This window comes from Aspergillus multicolor (assembly GCF_047715735.1).
Source record: "Aspergillus multicolor strain CBS 133.54 unplaced genomic scaffold BDW74scaffold_2, whole genome shotgun sequence".
Classification (NCBI taxonomy): Eukaryota; Fungi; Ascomycota; class Eurotiomycetes; order Eurotiales; family Aspergillaceae; genus Aspergillus; species Aspergillus multicolor.
In genome coordinates, this window is record NW_027395953.1 from 1,400,307 (window position 1) to 1,413,449 (window position 13,143).

General features: G+C 53.5%; 4 protein-coding genes across 4 annotated transcripts; all 4 read right to left on the reverse strand.

Annotated features, from left to right (window-relative positions):
• Positions 1-213: 213 nt before the first annotated feature.
• Positions 214-3,847, reverse strand: BDW74DRAFT_144422 (uncharacterized protein). Its single transcript, XM_073723027.1, has 3 exons — positions 3,517-3,847; positions 1,615-3,328; positions 214-1,420 (listed from the first exon to the last, which is right to left on the reverse strand). Exons 1-3 carry the CDS (start codon positions 3,587-3,589, stop codon positions 544-546), a joined length of 2,664 nt encoding a protein of 887 aa, XP_073588815.1. The 5' UTR covers positions 3,590-3,847; the 3' UTR covers positions 214-543.
• Positions 3,848-4,050: 203 nt separating this feature from the next.
• On the reverse strand, positions 4,051-4,926 carry BDW74DRAFT_48132 (uncharacterized protein). Its single transcript, XM_073732915.1, has one exon. The coding sequence runs from the start codon at positions 4,617-4,619 to the stop codon at positions 4,125-4,127; it is 495 nt and encodes a 164-aa protein (XP_073588816.1). The 5' UTR covers positions 4,620-4,926; the 3' UTR covers positions 4,051-4,124.
• A 242-nt stretch (positions 4,927-5,168) lies between these two features.
• On the reverse strand, positions 5,169-6,390 carry BDW74DRAFT_173560 (uncharacterized protein; the record flags this gene model as incomplete). The annotated part of the gene is made up of 2 exons (XM_073727811.1): positions 5,169-5,832; positions 5,894-6,390. 2 exons carry the CDS (start codon positions 6,388-6,390, stop codon positions 5,169-5,171), a joined length of 1,161 nt encoding a protein of 386 aa, XP_073588817.1.
• Positions 6,391-7,008: 618 nt separating this feature from the next.
• BDW74DRAFT_165313 (uncharacterized protein) lies at positions 7,009-13,106 on the reverse strand (the record flags this gene model as incomplete). The annotated part of the gene is made up of 7 exons (XM_073726403.1): positions 7,009-9,247; positions 9,303-9,387; positions 10,291-10,703; positions 10,752-11,460; positions 11,518-11,635; positions 11,993-12,781; positions 12,855-13,106. 7 exons carry the CDS (start codon positions 13,104-13,106, stop codon positions 7,009-7,011), a joined length of 4,605 nt encoding a protein of 1,534 aa, XP_073588818.1.
• Positions 13,107-13,143: the final 37 nt, after the last annotated feature.

The following is a 13,143-nucleotide window of genomic DNA, read 5'->3' on the forward strand; positions in this document are numbered from 1 at the left end:
AGCATAAGAGCCTGTACACAGAATACCTGATGGCAGCTGCGAAGTGCAACGCGGAAAATGTCACCACGAGGCAATGGAGAATGCGGGGAGAGCTCCAGCCTCCAGATTTCAAAGTGCCCCGACCGACATCGCTGAAAAAGGTTTTACAGCATTCCGTGGGACAGCATCACACGTATACATCATTATAGAAGGATCATTATTGTTCTACCATAAATTAAGCTTAGGTTCCATTCACCCGCTGCGTCCGTTGATCCGATCTGCATGCATCTGGACAAATCAAGGTGGGGGCGCTGAACGTGGAGTGTAGGACTATGGAACTGTCAATGTCATGCCCGTGGATTATCAACTACAGGGTATAATATTAATATTATCAGAAGAAACGGAACGAATGTACTGAAACTGGCGAAAATAACAAACAGCCCAGAATCAAACGAAAACTTGAGAAGGAGAAATCGACCATAGGCTTGCGCCACGCCTCGCTAGTACACAATCACGAAAAATCAGAAGCAGAAAAGGGAATCAATAATAAACAGTAAAGGTATCTCACGAGACAATTGGCATGGCGGAGGTAGGCTGGTCTTGGCCCTCGATTGCCTTCGCCTTGCGCCGTGGAACCTGGATCCCACTGCGGAGTTGATCCAGCTTCACCACTCCGGGCCCTGTACAGATACGACCGGATTGGATGAGGTTGCGCAGACGTTTCCGCCTGGCTTCACCGCTGCGCTCCTCCGCCCGACCGACTCCTTCGTCTACCCACTCGACACGAAGGACCTTGAAGCTCATGCCATCGTGATTCTGCTCCCAGACACGAGACTTCAAACCGAACAGCACACTGCTCTCATAACGTTCTAGCTTAGGGAGAATAAGCAAAGTAATGTGGAGGTCCTTTCCAGCTGGCGGTGGCGGAGGGATCTTGGGTCGTTCGCCTTTTTCGAGACCCATGTCCTGGGCCGTCTTAGGGGCGTGCTGGAAGGCTTCCTTGATTTCCAGATCGAGCATATCAGGATCCACGTCGTCGCCCCAAGCTCCGCGAATGAAGCCCGAATGAATCGCAGCCGCAACTGGATCTGAATCGTCAGTGTAGATACCAGTGCCCCAAAGGGCACGTCGAGCGCAGATTTCCTCGCGGTGACTGTTATCTATCCGGAAGCGAGGGACACGAATGGTGAAGGTACAGTTCTCCTTGCCGTCGAAACGGGGGAGAGGTAGGGGAGTGGTTGTGTATCCGAACTTGGCGCTCTCCAATGTCGCTTTCGCGGTCGGCGCTCCAATCCGCGGCGCATATAATGTTGAGCCAAGATGCTGGCGGGGAAGATGAGAGACACTAGAAAGCACAGGTTCAATTGTAACAACAGTTCGAGGTTCCCGCATTGGCGTCAAAGCAGCAGAAGCCGCGGACCGGGGCGCATGGTGGTGGTGATGATGGTGGTGGTGGTGGTGCGAATGCACAGGCTCTCCTCCGAGACCATCACTCGGCCGGTGGAACATGTTCATGCCCAGTGGCCTTTGAGAACTGCCAAATGAGGAATGCTCTTCTTCAGGTTTATGATGGTGGTGGTGGTGACTGAGGAAAGATTAGTAACAAATCTGAAATCGGAACAAGATAAGACATACTGATGGTGGTGGTGATGATGCGGTGTAGCGCGACTTCGTCGACCACCACGCGTAGATCCCCCCAGTCGTACATCTACCCCATTTTCACCCTCCAGTCGATTCTCTTCTTCTGACCGCCTCGGACGTTTCCCGCTCGCAGAGCCAGGTCGAGCGATTTTATTCTCATCCGCGGGTTCTGTGTTCGAAGACCGAGCAGTGAGGCTGTCGCGCTTGAATGGGCTTGCAGTCATCGGCGTTGAAGGCCCACTGCCCGTGGTGGTAGCCGTAACACCGCCGACACCACTCCCAATACCTGCGAAAACCCGACCAAGCTCACTCTTAATGCCCGATTCGCCAGCAGGACCAAGAATTTGAGCTTGTGCACCTTGCACAGCTTGGGGCAGCGGGGATGCTCGGCCCTGTTTTGCATTCAGACCGACACCGAGAAGGTTGCGATGGTGCAGCAACTCATCGCTGCCCTTACGAGGTTGATCATCCGGGGGGGGTTGTGCGAACGAAGGAGATGGGCCAGCAGAGGAGCCGCCGTAGATATGAGAGCCACTGTGACGCTTGTTGAGGTATGCTGGTTGATCGCGTGGGGAGGATGTCCTGTGACCCTGCTGGGTCTGCACTGAGAGCGGCTGGCGAGCACCTCCAGGCTGCGAACCTAGAGTCTTGGTGTAGTTTTGGATCGCGCCGAAGCCGAAGCTATACGAGTTGGGTTCTGATGCCGACAGGCGTTTCGTTTCCGGCGATGCTGGTTGCGAGCGACCCATTTCCCACGCTGACGAAGTGCTTTGCTGCCGACCGGCTGCTGCGTCGCGCTCCGCGTAGAGTGAACCATATCTTGACGGCGCGGCCCCTACCTTGCTTTCCGGCTGCGACATACCCCGTTCCTTCTCTCGACGAGCTTGTTCCTGGCGAGCCTGTTCCTCAGTCTGACGGTCACCGTACAATCCTCCGAACCGAGCATGCTGAGAGTCATGGCCCAGGTAAGACGGGGTCCGCGGGTGCGACGCCCCAAACGGGCTCTCCCCAGGAGCGGCAGCATGCCGTGATAGCGGACTATAGCCGGGTGGTCGGGGTGGAGGTTCGAGGTGCTGGGGCTGGCTGTTCGGTCGAGGCGGCCCACTGAAGCTCGGTCGACGCGACTCGTTACCGTTGTACGTTGGTTCGGCAGGAGAGACTTGGGGTGATGGGTGTGCGGAGTTGGGCTTACTCGAGTACTGCGACGCAGCCGATAAGCGAGACAGGCCGCTGTACTTGGGCTGCTCAGCACCTGTCGTCGGAGGGCCACCTCCCGAGGTCGATCGGTATCCTCTGTTCGGCTGGTGGTTCCTCGCAAACGGTTTTTCGGGGGTCTGTGATCGTCGGAATAAAGGGTAATCGTGCTGCGCTGGTCGTGCAGGGGCCGTAGGAGGGGACATGGCACCGGGGGCCGATGGCGGCGGGGGCGCGCTGCCGAACGGGCCGGAGGAGACAGGAAGACGCGAGAAGATCGACGAGCCTATATCCCGCGGTGGTCGGTCAGCGTCCGAGCCTAGCATGGACGATATCGACATGCTGCTCCCTGGACGATGATGGGCCGCGGTGTTGGGAGGCTCACGCGACAAGAATGGAGTGGAAAGAGAAGAGGTATTTCCCGAGGGGCCGCGCGACGGGTAATGTTGCGGTGGAGACGGAGGAGGCATCCCACGAGATCCTGACGAGGGAGCGGAGGACTGATCTGGCTGGCCTGGTTGATGCACACAAGCGCACGTTAGCAGATGAAACCACACAGCAACATTAGAATACAGCGCGTTTGGATGGCGGAAGGCAGAGGGCTAGGCGTTGGGCTGCGTTGTCTCGGGTACTCCGCGCCGGCTAATTTCGCTCTCCTAGCACGGAGAAGCAGGAGAGAGAGAGCAGAAGCCTGACACTCACCAGGAAAGGCTGAACTACCGCTGCTGCCCCAAGATCTCCGTCGGGAGTGGTCATGCGACGGGGGAGGGTTCATATCGCATGGGTGATCACGGACGGCAGAGAAGCGAATCAACGGGGGAAGACACCAAAGGGAGACGAAGCGACGCGAAGGGGGCGAGCGAGGTAGCAATAATAATAGAAGGACGCGAGTCGCGAGTGGATTTGTAGAGTGAGGAAGAAATAAAGGCAGACGATGAGACAGATCAGATGGAAAACAGCGCTCTGAGGCCTTCTGGAGACGGAGGGAATGGAAAGGGAACAGTGAATGTGATGATGATAATGATGATGAACAACAAGAACAAGCGCAACGGCAGATTCGCTCTCCAGTGGGTTCAGCTGAGCCCCGTGACTGCTGCTCCCCGTGATTGGCCTCCGGGACGCGATGCCCTGGCACGCATCACTAGTCCCGATCAGGTCTAGCGCTCCCGAGCGTGCCTCAGGCGGCAGTCGATCAGAAGCTAGCGGACCGGGGCTTGATTGGTTGGGGGAATAGTGGGACTCGCGAGCAAATGCACCGGGGAGATAACGTGACAGGAGATAGGGAAACAAGCGCAAAAGTACATAAACAGCTAGCTAGCGACACACTCACCGGAGTACAAAGTGTGACCCTCACCATCGCCGCGGTAACGACTACCTAGATTGGGATCGGCCTCCGGGCCTTCATCGCGATGAGGCCGCTTCCGTGAACCGTGGGTCGCGTGTGAGACGTGATACACGTTGTCCCCTCTCCGAAATGACGCATACCCAGTATCAGCGGAATGTGGCGCAACAGCAGGGGTGCGATCTGACAAGGGGTGGTTGTAGGCGCCTGACGGTGCTGATCGTGGCATTTCGTAACGCGCCTGGTCGGGCTGATGGCCCTGGTCGGACGAGGGTCGCAATGGTCTGTGCGAATACGAGGGCGATGAGATTGCTGGAGCAGCAGCTGCGATGGCGACGACGACAGAGGGAGTCGGAGGAGCAGGAGGGCGTGATGCAGTGAAGCGAGGGTCGTGGGAAGGTATTGATAGCGTATGCGGAGGATATGTCGAGGGCGCGGGATAGTACTTCTGGTAATTCATCATGATGAGATTATGGTATCAACACCTGCAACAAACGCCAGCGACCGGAGGAATAAGGCGCAGTCGAGCTGTGAAGGAGGGATGGGACTGGAAGGTCAAGTAGAGAAGTTTGTTCGAGTTAAGTTGGGAAAGGAGAAGAAGACTCAAATTACGGTGAGAAATAACCGAAGTCAAGCAAGGAAACAAAAGCCCTCCACGCGACACCCTCGCAGGGCCAGGGACTATACTAGCAGTCTAGATTTATTGGAGACATCACAACAGATTGTCTGCGCACAGCCAATCAGGCAGGAGATTCCTGCAGAGGCAGCGGGGAAAACGGTCGATCCGCCAAATTCTGCGGTGATGTCGATTTAAGGCATCGTTGGGCTCCGTCACTCGATCATCTCCACTCACAGTGTATGTATGATATGCAGTCAACGTGGCAGACCGGGACCGCTGCTGGTGAGGTCACTGAGCGCTGCATTACTCGGGAGGTATATCTCTCATCTGACGAAAGTATAATTCGGTTTGGGTATAAAGTATAATACAGGGTCTTAGCTAGCTCTACAGGCATCAGAAGAACCCCTTGATAGCTCTTGACAAGTCATCCAGCAATGACAATCGACGACATCCTCTCCCAGAAACCACAACTGTGACCGGCCGCAGTACGAGACCCTGCTCTGCGCTTCGATACGACAAATACCCCCTCTCGTTCAAGGCCTCTAGCTGCGCAACAAGCGACGGCCACGCTCTTCGCATAGGTGTTTGAACATCCAATAGCAATGTGAACGACTGCTTCGGGTCCTCGTCAAACAATCCGACCTGTACCAGATCATCTTCATCACCGTTTTCTCCAGTCGAGTGAAGGGAAGCAGAATTCCGAGCGTCCAGCTGAGCTTGAAGTGATTGGACATAAACGCTCTGCAGCGTGCGCTCGTCATCGGAGTCTGACGGCGAACTCCCAACGAGTAACTCGCCATTCCTCTGCCACAAGTCAACCTTGGCGCCAGTGCACCCCGAAGCAAGGGTATACTCGACAGCGTCGCCCGTCACTCCCTGCATATGGGCCTGGGCCGAAACGTCATACACACAAATAGCCGCATGATCAAGCTCAAGCCCGAGCGACCGGTCAACCGTATCCAGTGTCTGAATGAAGCCCGGAAGATCCTGCCTAAGCTCCGGTTCCAGAAAATACGACACAATATGCGGCAGCTGGACCAAAAATTGGACAATCACACTAAAACATAGTCAGAGACACGCCGCCGAAAGTATAAAACCGAACCGGACGGCCGACTCACAAGAACATCAACACAAAGCACAGCAAAGGCAGCCCGCGCTCCCGCCAGCGCTGTCTAATAAACGCAGAGCATTTGCGCGTAAATGCCGTGATCTCGGGATGGCAATTGGCGTCGTCTGGGTAAGAGCGCAGCGGGTGGTCCTCGAGAAGCACCCAGGCGTAGGAGTCGTACTCCTTTGTCTCGAACGGCTGCGCTTCTACGTCTGATAATTGGGAGGCTACCATGCTTGACTCGCTGCAGGCGCGTATGTGTATAGATAGGGTAGCTATCTCTTCGTCCGACGCGAGTGGGGAGCAGGTGTAGCGGTGTGGCACTGAGAGCTTCTGCTTCAAGGCTGAACGCTCAAGCAGGGGCGGGAACACGACAGCTTGAAATTCAGAACTTGCACGGCTCTGTGTGACTTGCAGCTGGGCTTCTGGATGCTGGGCGCTCGAGACATTGTCAGAGACGGGAATGCCTTGGGATTTGAGGAGAGGTGGTGAGGTGAGATGAGCCATAGCACGCCATTGTTGGTTGCGATGGTTCATCTGAACTAAAGGAAATACAGACCCACCCAAGCAAGGGACTCGGCACCCCCAGACTTGGGGTATACTGACACTTGAAACTTGCAACATGCATTTCTGTAGGTACAACTAACTGCGTCAAGAGCTTACATTGTCCTAATCCGCGAGTTATCTAAACAAAAACAGTGTGGTTCTCATGAAGAGCCAGGGAGAGCTTCAACCGAGCCAAGCCTTGCATGCAGATCAGAGGGGCTACTTTATCCGCCTGCAGGGGCCTGCCTGCCTTATCAAGGGATCAACCTAACCGTCGGATAATAAAGGATGTACTGACGGTATGGCAAGGAAGAGTGATAAATACTTCGTTGCACAGTCTAATATACGACTACCGTTACTCGCGAAATTCTTCTATTATGCATAGCCTTGATGATGCACTGCCAACCCAGAATATATATCTATTGAATATGTGCACTCCTGTCTCAACATAAACACCAAGTCCAATGTTACAACAATAGAGTCCTTCATCTTGTTGGTGTATAAGGACCGGTCTATAGCCAATTGGTTTTAATGGCCCAGCGGTATAATGTGCTGACACATCTGAGCCAGAGTATCCTTTCACGGCGTCCTGGCCCCCTCACCAATCCCCATCAACCCACCTGCCAGTCCAGACATCCTGCGACGCAAGAGATCCTCCTCACTCGGCAAACTGTACAAGCTGGAGTCTCGCGCCTGTACCGGACTCACGGTATCAGATGCCCATTCCGGGACTATGTTAATCTTAGATGGCGCCAATGGACGCCGTCTGCCCAGTCCCCTTGATCTGGCCGGTCGACCCCAAAGCCTACCACCTCCAGGGTTCGTTTGGTCATCCTTAGTGGTGGTAGGGCTGACGCGACTCGAGGGTAGCTGCTCGGGTTCTGTCTCAGTCTCAGTTTCTTTCTCAACCACCGGACTTGGAACATGGTCGTGGTTGTGGTTTGGGTGGCTGCCAGTGCGCGCCGCAGGGGTCAACGGAGTCATTCTGCCCATGCTCATTTCGAGTGGCTTGTCTTCGTCTGCGGACGATTCGCCAGTAGGCGTGCGCCTGTGGTTACGAAGAGGAGCCTGGTCAGAATCGGCCTTTGAGATGTGACTGTGAGAGAGTGTGTGATTGTTGAGACCTGAAGGTGACTTTTTGAGATCGGCCATCTCCACCAGCGTCTGAATCCAGGATGCACACCGGTAGATATGCTTCCAGCTGTCAGGGAAGAACCCAGCCATCTGCATAAAGCCGTGTGAGATACCAGGTATCAGCAAGACCTCCACATGGTCTTTTTCGTTGAATGTGTGATGTGATTTCTCAAGCCCTAATTCCTGCCGCTCCTGGAATCGACGCAATTTGGCCTGCCTTAGCCGTCCGGCAAAGACTACTGTGTCGTCGACCAATGGATCCCGCTCGCCTGTAAGGATGCATGTCTTGGGGAATTGCGCGAGAAGCGCTTCAGGCGCCAGAATCGGGGACAGTAAATAGTCTGTATTGAAGTCCGGACGGTTGTAAGGCCCGACATAAAGGATGACCATAGCTCTCATCATTTCCGGCGACAAGATCCTGTCGTTGACGTATGAGATCATCGATGACACGGCGAGCCTGGTTTGAATTTTCTTGGGTGGATTATTGGCAAGGTAAGCAGTCTGTTTATCTAGACCTTCGTCCTTGTCCCTTCCCAGAGCCAGCTCCGCGGCCTCTTCTACCAAAGTGCCTGTCTCTAAGTCTGGCTCAGAAAGGTAGGAGTTCTGCCGAAGGTCATCAGAAGAACCTCCTGGAGAGGCAAAAGGCGTCAGTCTCTTGTAGTCCATGTCCTTTCTCTGCACAACACTCCGATTTGTGCTCTTTTCTTGAATCAAAGCCATTTGTTCTTCGGTCATCCAACTCTCGATCTTCATATTCAGCGCTGGGTAAGCAAGTACTAGCCCATCTGGTCCTGGAAGCGAGATGTTTCCTTGCCCAAGGGATGTCCCTCGATCACGAGATTGGAGCACCATCAAAGTCGTTCCAACAGCAAGATTAGCGCCAGCGCTGTCACCAGTGAGTATGATTCGAGGCGGCGCATCCCCACTTAGCCCTAAGCAACGACCACGCGTGGTGATTATCGAATGATAGACATCATAGCATTCATTTAGCGCATACGGGTACGGGTATTCTGGCGCTTTCTTATAGTTCAGACTCAATATCGGGAGCTTGGTCTTTCCGGCCCACGCAAGTAATCGATCTTCAGAGTGCCGTGGCGTCATGGAAACAAAGCCACCTCCGGGAATATCAAGGACGATGCAGGTCTGTTCCTTCAGTGCACTCAGGGGACCATCAAAGTACAACCACGCATTTGTTGGCTCAGTGTAAATCGACTGCCGAGGTCGAGGGATACGTATAGCACGGGGCGAGTACCTGGTTAGCCTTGGGCGTACAAGGCTCGCAAGTGCCCATAGATAAGGTGTAGTTCCTTTGTTCCATGAAACCCGCAGATGCTCCACTGTCAACGTTGCCCGTACACGGCGGACCTTATCATCAGCCTGCTCGGCCGCAAAAAGGTAATAGACCGTTCCAACCAAAGACGCAATGTCTCGGAGCCACTTCGGCCGCACCTTCATCGCAGTCCAGAATCCAGCATCCAGCGCAGTTGTAATCCATGTCGCGCGGAAGTAGGGCCGGGAGTAAAGGTTCGCTAAGGGTTCGGGGCTCTCGAGGCCTACGATTTTGGCGAAATTCCGAGAGAAATAGAGCCAGAGAACGACAATGACTGTGGTCTGCCAAACACTCAACCTCTGGGATAGACGAGATGATATCTTCCGGACGACGGGTGGACCGTGTTTGTTTCCCCTATCAGACTGATAGTCAGCAGCTGTTGCATGAAGATGCGAACTCCTGCACAAACCTGAGGAGGTAGTACGACCAAAATAGAAATACGGCCAGTACTTGTACCTTGCGGGACCTGGTTGATGGTCTCCCCAGAACGTGATCTAGGCCAATCGTCAGTGTTACGCAGGACCTACTCGTGCAATTCCGCTTACCTATCATTGCAACCAGCTAGGGAAGTATATCGAGGAAGTGACTGTGCGACACGGAGGCCTTTCGGGCTAGATGAACGGGTGATCCGACAAAGATGTCGCACGAAAGGTAGCAATATCGGAGAAATGATCCTTCAGAATGCGCTGCGATACAGGAAGAGGCATGTATAAAGAATGCGGGTAAAGAGGAGCGATTACTCCATCAATTTTATCTTGCAATCAGCTAAGTCAAGATCGAGTCGATAAGCGAGGAAGTTGAGATTGAAGGCACATGAGTGAAAGAAAGCAAACAAACCAGACCAGAGGCTGAAGAGTGAATGAAGAAGAACAAAGGGCCATGGTCATCACTGTCAAAGGCACACATCATGGTCCCCAGACAATGATGCATGTGAAGGCCCCACACCAGCCTGCTTACCACGACTTGCTATAACCCACGCAGCAGGCATCAGGGCAAGGAGTGGCAAACACAAGCAGATCCTAGAGTAAGTATGGAGATGTTGAAACTGGAGAATGATTAGGTCTCTCGTGAGTGGTGGTGTGCCTTCTGTTGGCAGTCAAGCAGGGCTCGGGCTTTACCCCGGAGCTCTCCACATTCCTCAATCACATGCAAATCAGCCAGTGACTGGAGTCCTGTGACGCAAATGCTTGTCAGCTGAACTTCCAGCTGGCAGCTACCTGACGCAGACTGAATTTTGGTATGTTTCGAATACGGATACTTCGTATGTCTTGGATGTCTATTGTTTATCTGGTATCGTATCAATCACGTTCTCCGACAAAAGTCCCTTCCATGCGAAACTTGCCAATCGCAGAGCCAGACTTCGAAAACCATCCCAAGAAAGCCAGCGATACAGATACCCCCAGAGTCGCTAACCGTGGTTGCGCTGAGTGAGAACTCGCGGTCTTCTCGAGGCACACGGTCGCCAATCTCTGCGAAGGTATTGACGTAAACTAGACCTCCTAGGAGACCTTCCCAGAAGACCACGATGAAAACGAGATAGACGTTGGGGATGAAGTTGAACAATGAGTGCAGCGTCAATACCATCAGGTTGACGATCTGCAAGAAAGATGGAAGGTAGAGGTTATGTATACGGAAGAAAGGAGTAGAGGAGCGAGATATGAAGACGCCAACCTGGTATATCGCATTATATGCGGGGTAGAATGCCCGGAAATGGGCGAAAGGGGTCTCCTTGAGCGGAAATAGGAGCGTCGGCGATACCCCTTGGTTGATGGTGTACTCGGCAATGTATACGAGAAGCAGTGGAAGCATACTAGAGACGCGGTCAGCTATCATTCATACGAAGAGCCAGAGTTCATACAAAGGGAAGAATAGCCCTCGCGCGCGATGCAGGTTGGTCTTCAAGCTATGCCATCCACGCCATCGAGTAGCTTTGGCACTCCCCGTGGAATGAATGGACGAGCCAAGTAAGCCCTCCCTTTCTTCATCACCATCATCGCCGAGTGCACCGTTGCCCACATGTCCTTCTTCTTCCCCAGATCCAGCGTGTCCAGACTGTATCCGCGATCGGGGCAGTATGAAGAAAAAGCTGACGGCTAGAACAACCGGGAGAAAAGCGGACGTCATTAACGTCGTTTTCACTTGAAGGCCCAAAGATGTAGTCGCCAGTGCATATGCACCAGCTCCGACCAGCCCAGCAGCCCCCGTACCGCTTCCCCAAGCCGCCAGACTAAACGGGCCGTAGAAGTGCGTCAAGCCAACGAAACTCAGTTCTCCGATACCACTCGACAAGCTCGCTAATACAATGCCCGCGAGCTTAGAAGATATCGTGCCGCCATCAACATATGCCGGGCTCAACGCTACCACGAGCATGCCCAGGGCAGAGAGAACCACACATATCACGATTCGGACGGAATAAGGGACAGCGTGGATGAAGTAGGGGGCGACGAGCTTTGCTCCGAAGGACGGAATCACATCAGCAAGCAGTACCACGCCCTTTGGCACGTTGGGGCCGACAAGGTCGAGCGCAGCAGATAAAATGATAACATAGAGCACGTTGTTGATCAGACCTGACGGTCATGGTTCAGTTAGAGTACATGAGAAGGGTGACGGGGTCTGGTACCTACCGAATAACCAAAACGCCACACAGACCTTGGGATCAGCTCTGTGGAATACTGCACTAAGCTGTGCGCGGAAACGGGCCCATGAGGAAGACGGCGAACCCGGGAGAGGCAGCATTTGTCCCTCAGGCATAACCAGAGGTCGCAAGCTGGGATGTGACGATTTAGTAGACTACAGGAGCGGAGATAGAGGAAAGGTTCTATTGTAGCAATAGATATACAGTCATGTCATAAGTAATCATACCGGAACGCCATGAATTGTGGTAGATGGATGGAAAATGGAAGAGAAGTTGAAGCGTCCACGTCGCGTGATGAGTTGCCTGAGCGGTGAGCGCTTGTATAGATAGAGTCGTCTAAAGATAGGCGTGCGGAGTAGATAAGGCAGCCGAACTATACTGGTAAGAAAGAGGATCCAGAAATGATTTAGCCGAAATTGAACCTCATTGCTTTGAAAGACAGACTATGACTGAAGCCTTGCTACCGTCGCCTTCCCTGCTCTACTTTCATTAGGCCGACTTAGCTCACCACTGATCCACGACCCGATTCTTGACATCTCCTCCAGATCAATGCCAGTATGCATCCCAAGACCATGGATCGTATGCACCAAATCTTCGGTTGAAACATTGCCTGTCGCCCCCTTGGAGTAAGGGCAGCCGCCGAGCCCGCCAACACTACTGTCGAAAATGCGAACCCCGTGTTCTAAGCCTACAATAGTGTTCACCAACGCTTGCCCGTAAGTGTCGTGAAAATGGAGCGCCAAGTCGGTGTTGGCAATGCCAGCTGCCTTCAGAGCTTTGAGGAGTTCCATTGTGCGGGGTGCAGTCCCCATCCCCGTCGTGTCGGCTACTGACACTTCGTCCGCACCCATCTCTAGTAAAGTCGCCGTGATATCAGCCACCTTTGATGGCGAAACATCTGGGCCCTCATATGGGCAACCAAGTGCAACAGAAACGTATCCGCGGACCCGAATATCTTTGGTCTTGGCCAATGCTACGATAGGACGAACTCGATCCAGCGATTCTTGGATGGTGCAATTGGTGTTGGCTTTGGAAAATGCTTCTGTTGCTGCAGCAAAGAGGGAGATCTCGGTGGTGGTCGGAGGCTTGGTCTCGGTTCCCTCTGTGCTTGCCGAGGCACCTGTTGAATCCATGACCTTGATGAGACCTTCTAATCCCTTGGCGTTCGGTACTAGGTAGTTGTATGCGATTTCATTTTGAGATTGCGGAGGTGTTTGTAGTAGATGCTCACATATTTCTGCAGTACTCGCCATCTATCGATTTCACGATCAGTTGAATACATCGAATCACAACGTTTCAGTCGCAGCCTCCCGCCCACAGACATACCTGGGGAACCCATTTGGCAGGTACGAAAGAACCCGCTTCAATGGTCGTGACACCTGTCTTAGCGAGCTTTGATATAAGCTGAAGTTTCGTCTCTAGCGATATGGACTTCTTCTCGTTCTGTAGCCCGTCGCGAGGGCCTACTTCAACAATGCGGACATGGTCCGGAGTTAACCGCGCCTCTGTCGCAAAGCGTCTCGTCGAATGAGGTCGTAGAGCGGACAGAAGGCTCAGCCTATGCGTCAATTTGATCATTATGATAGACAAAAGCAGGCTAGGGACACAAGTCAGC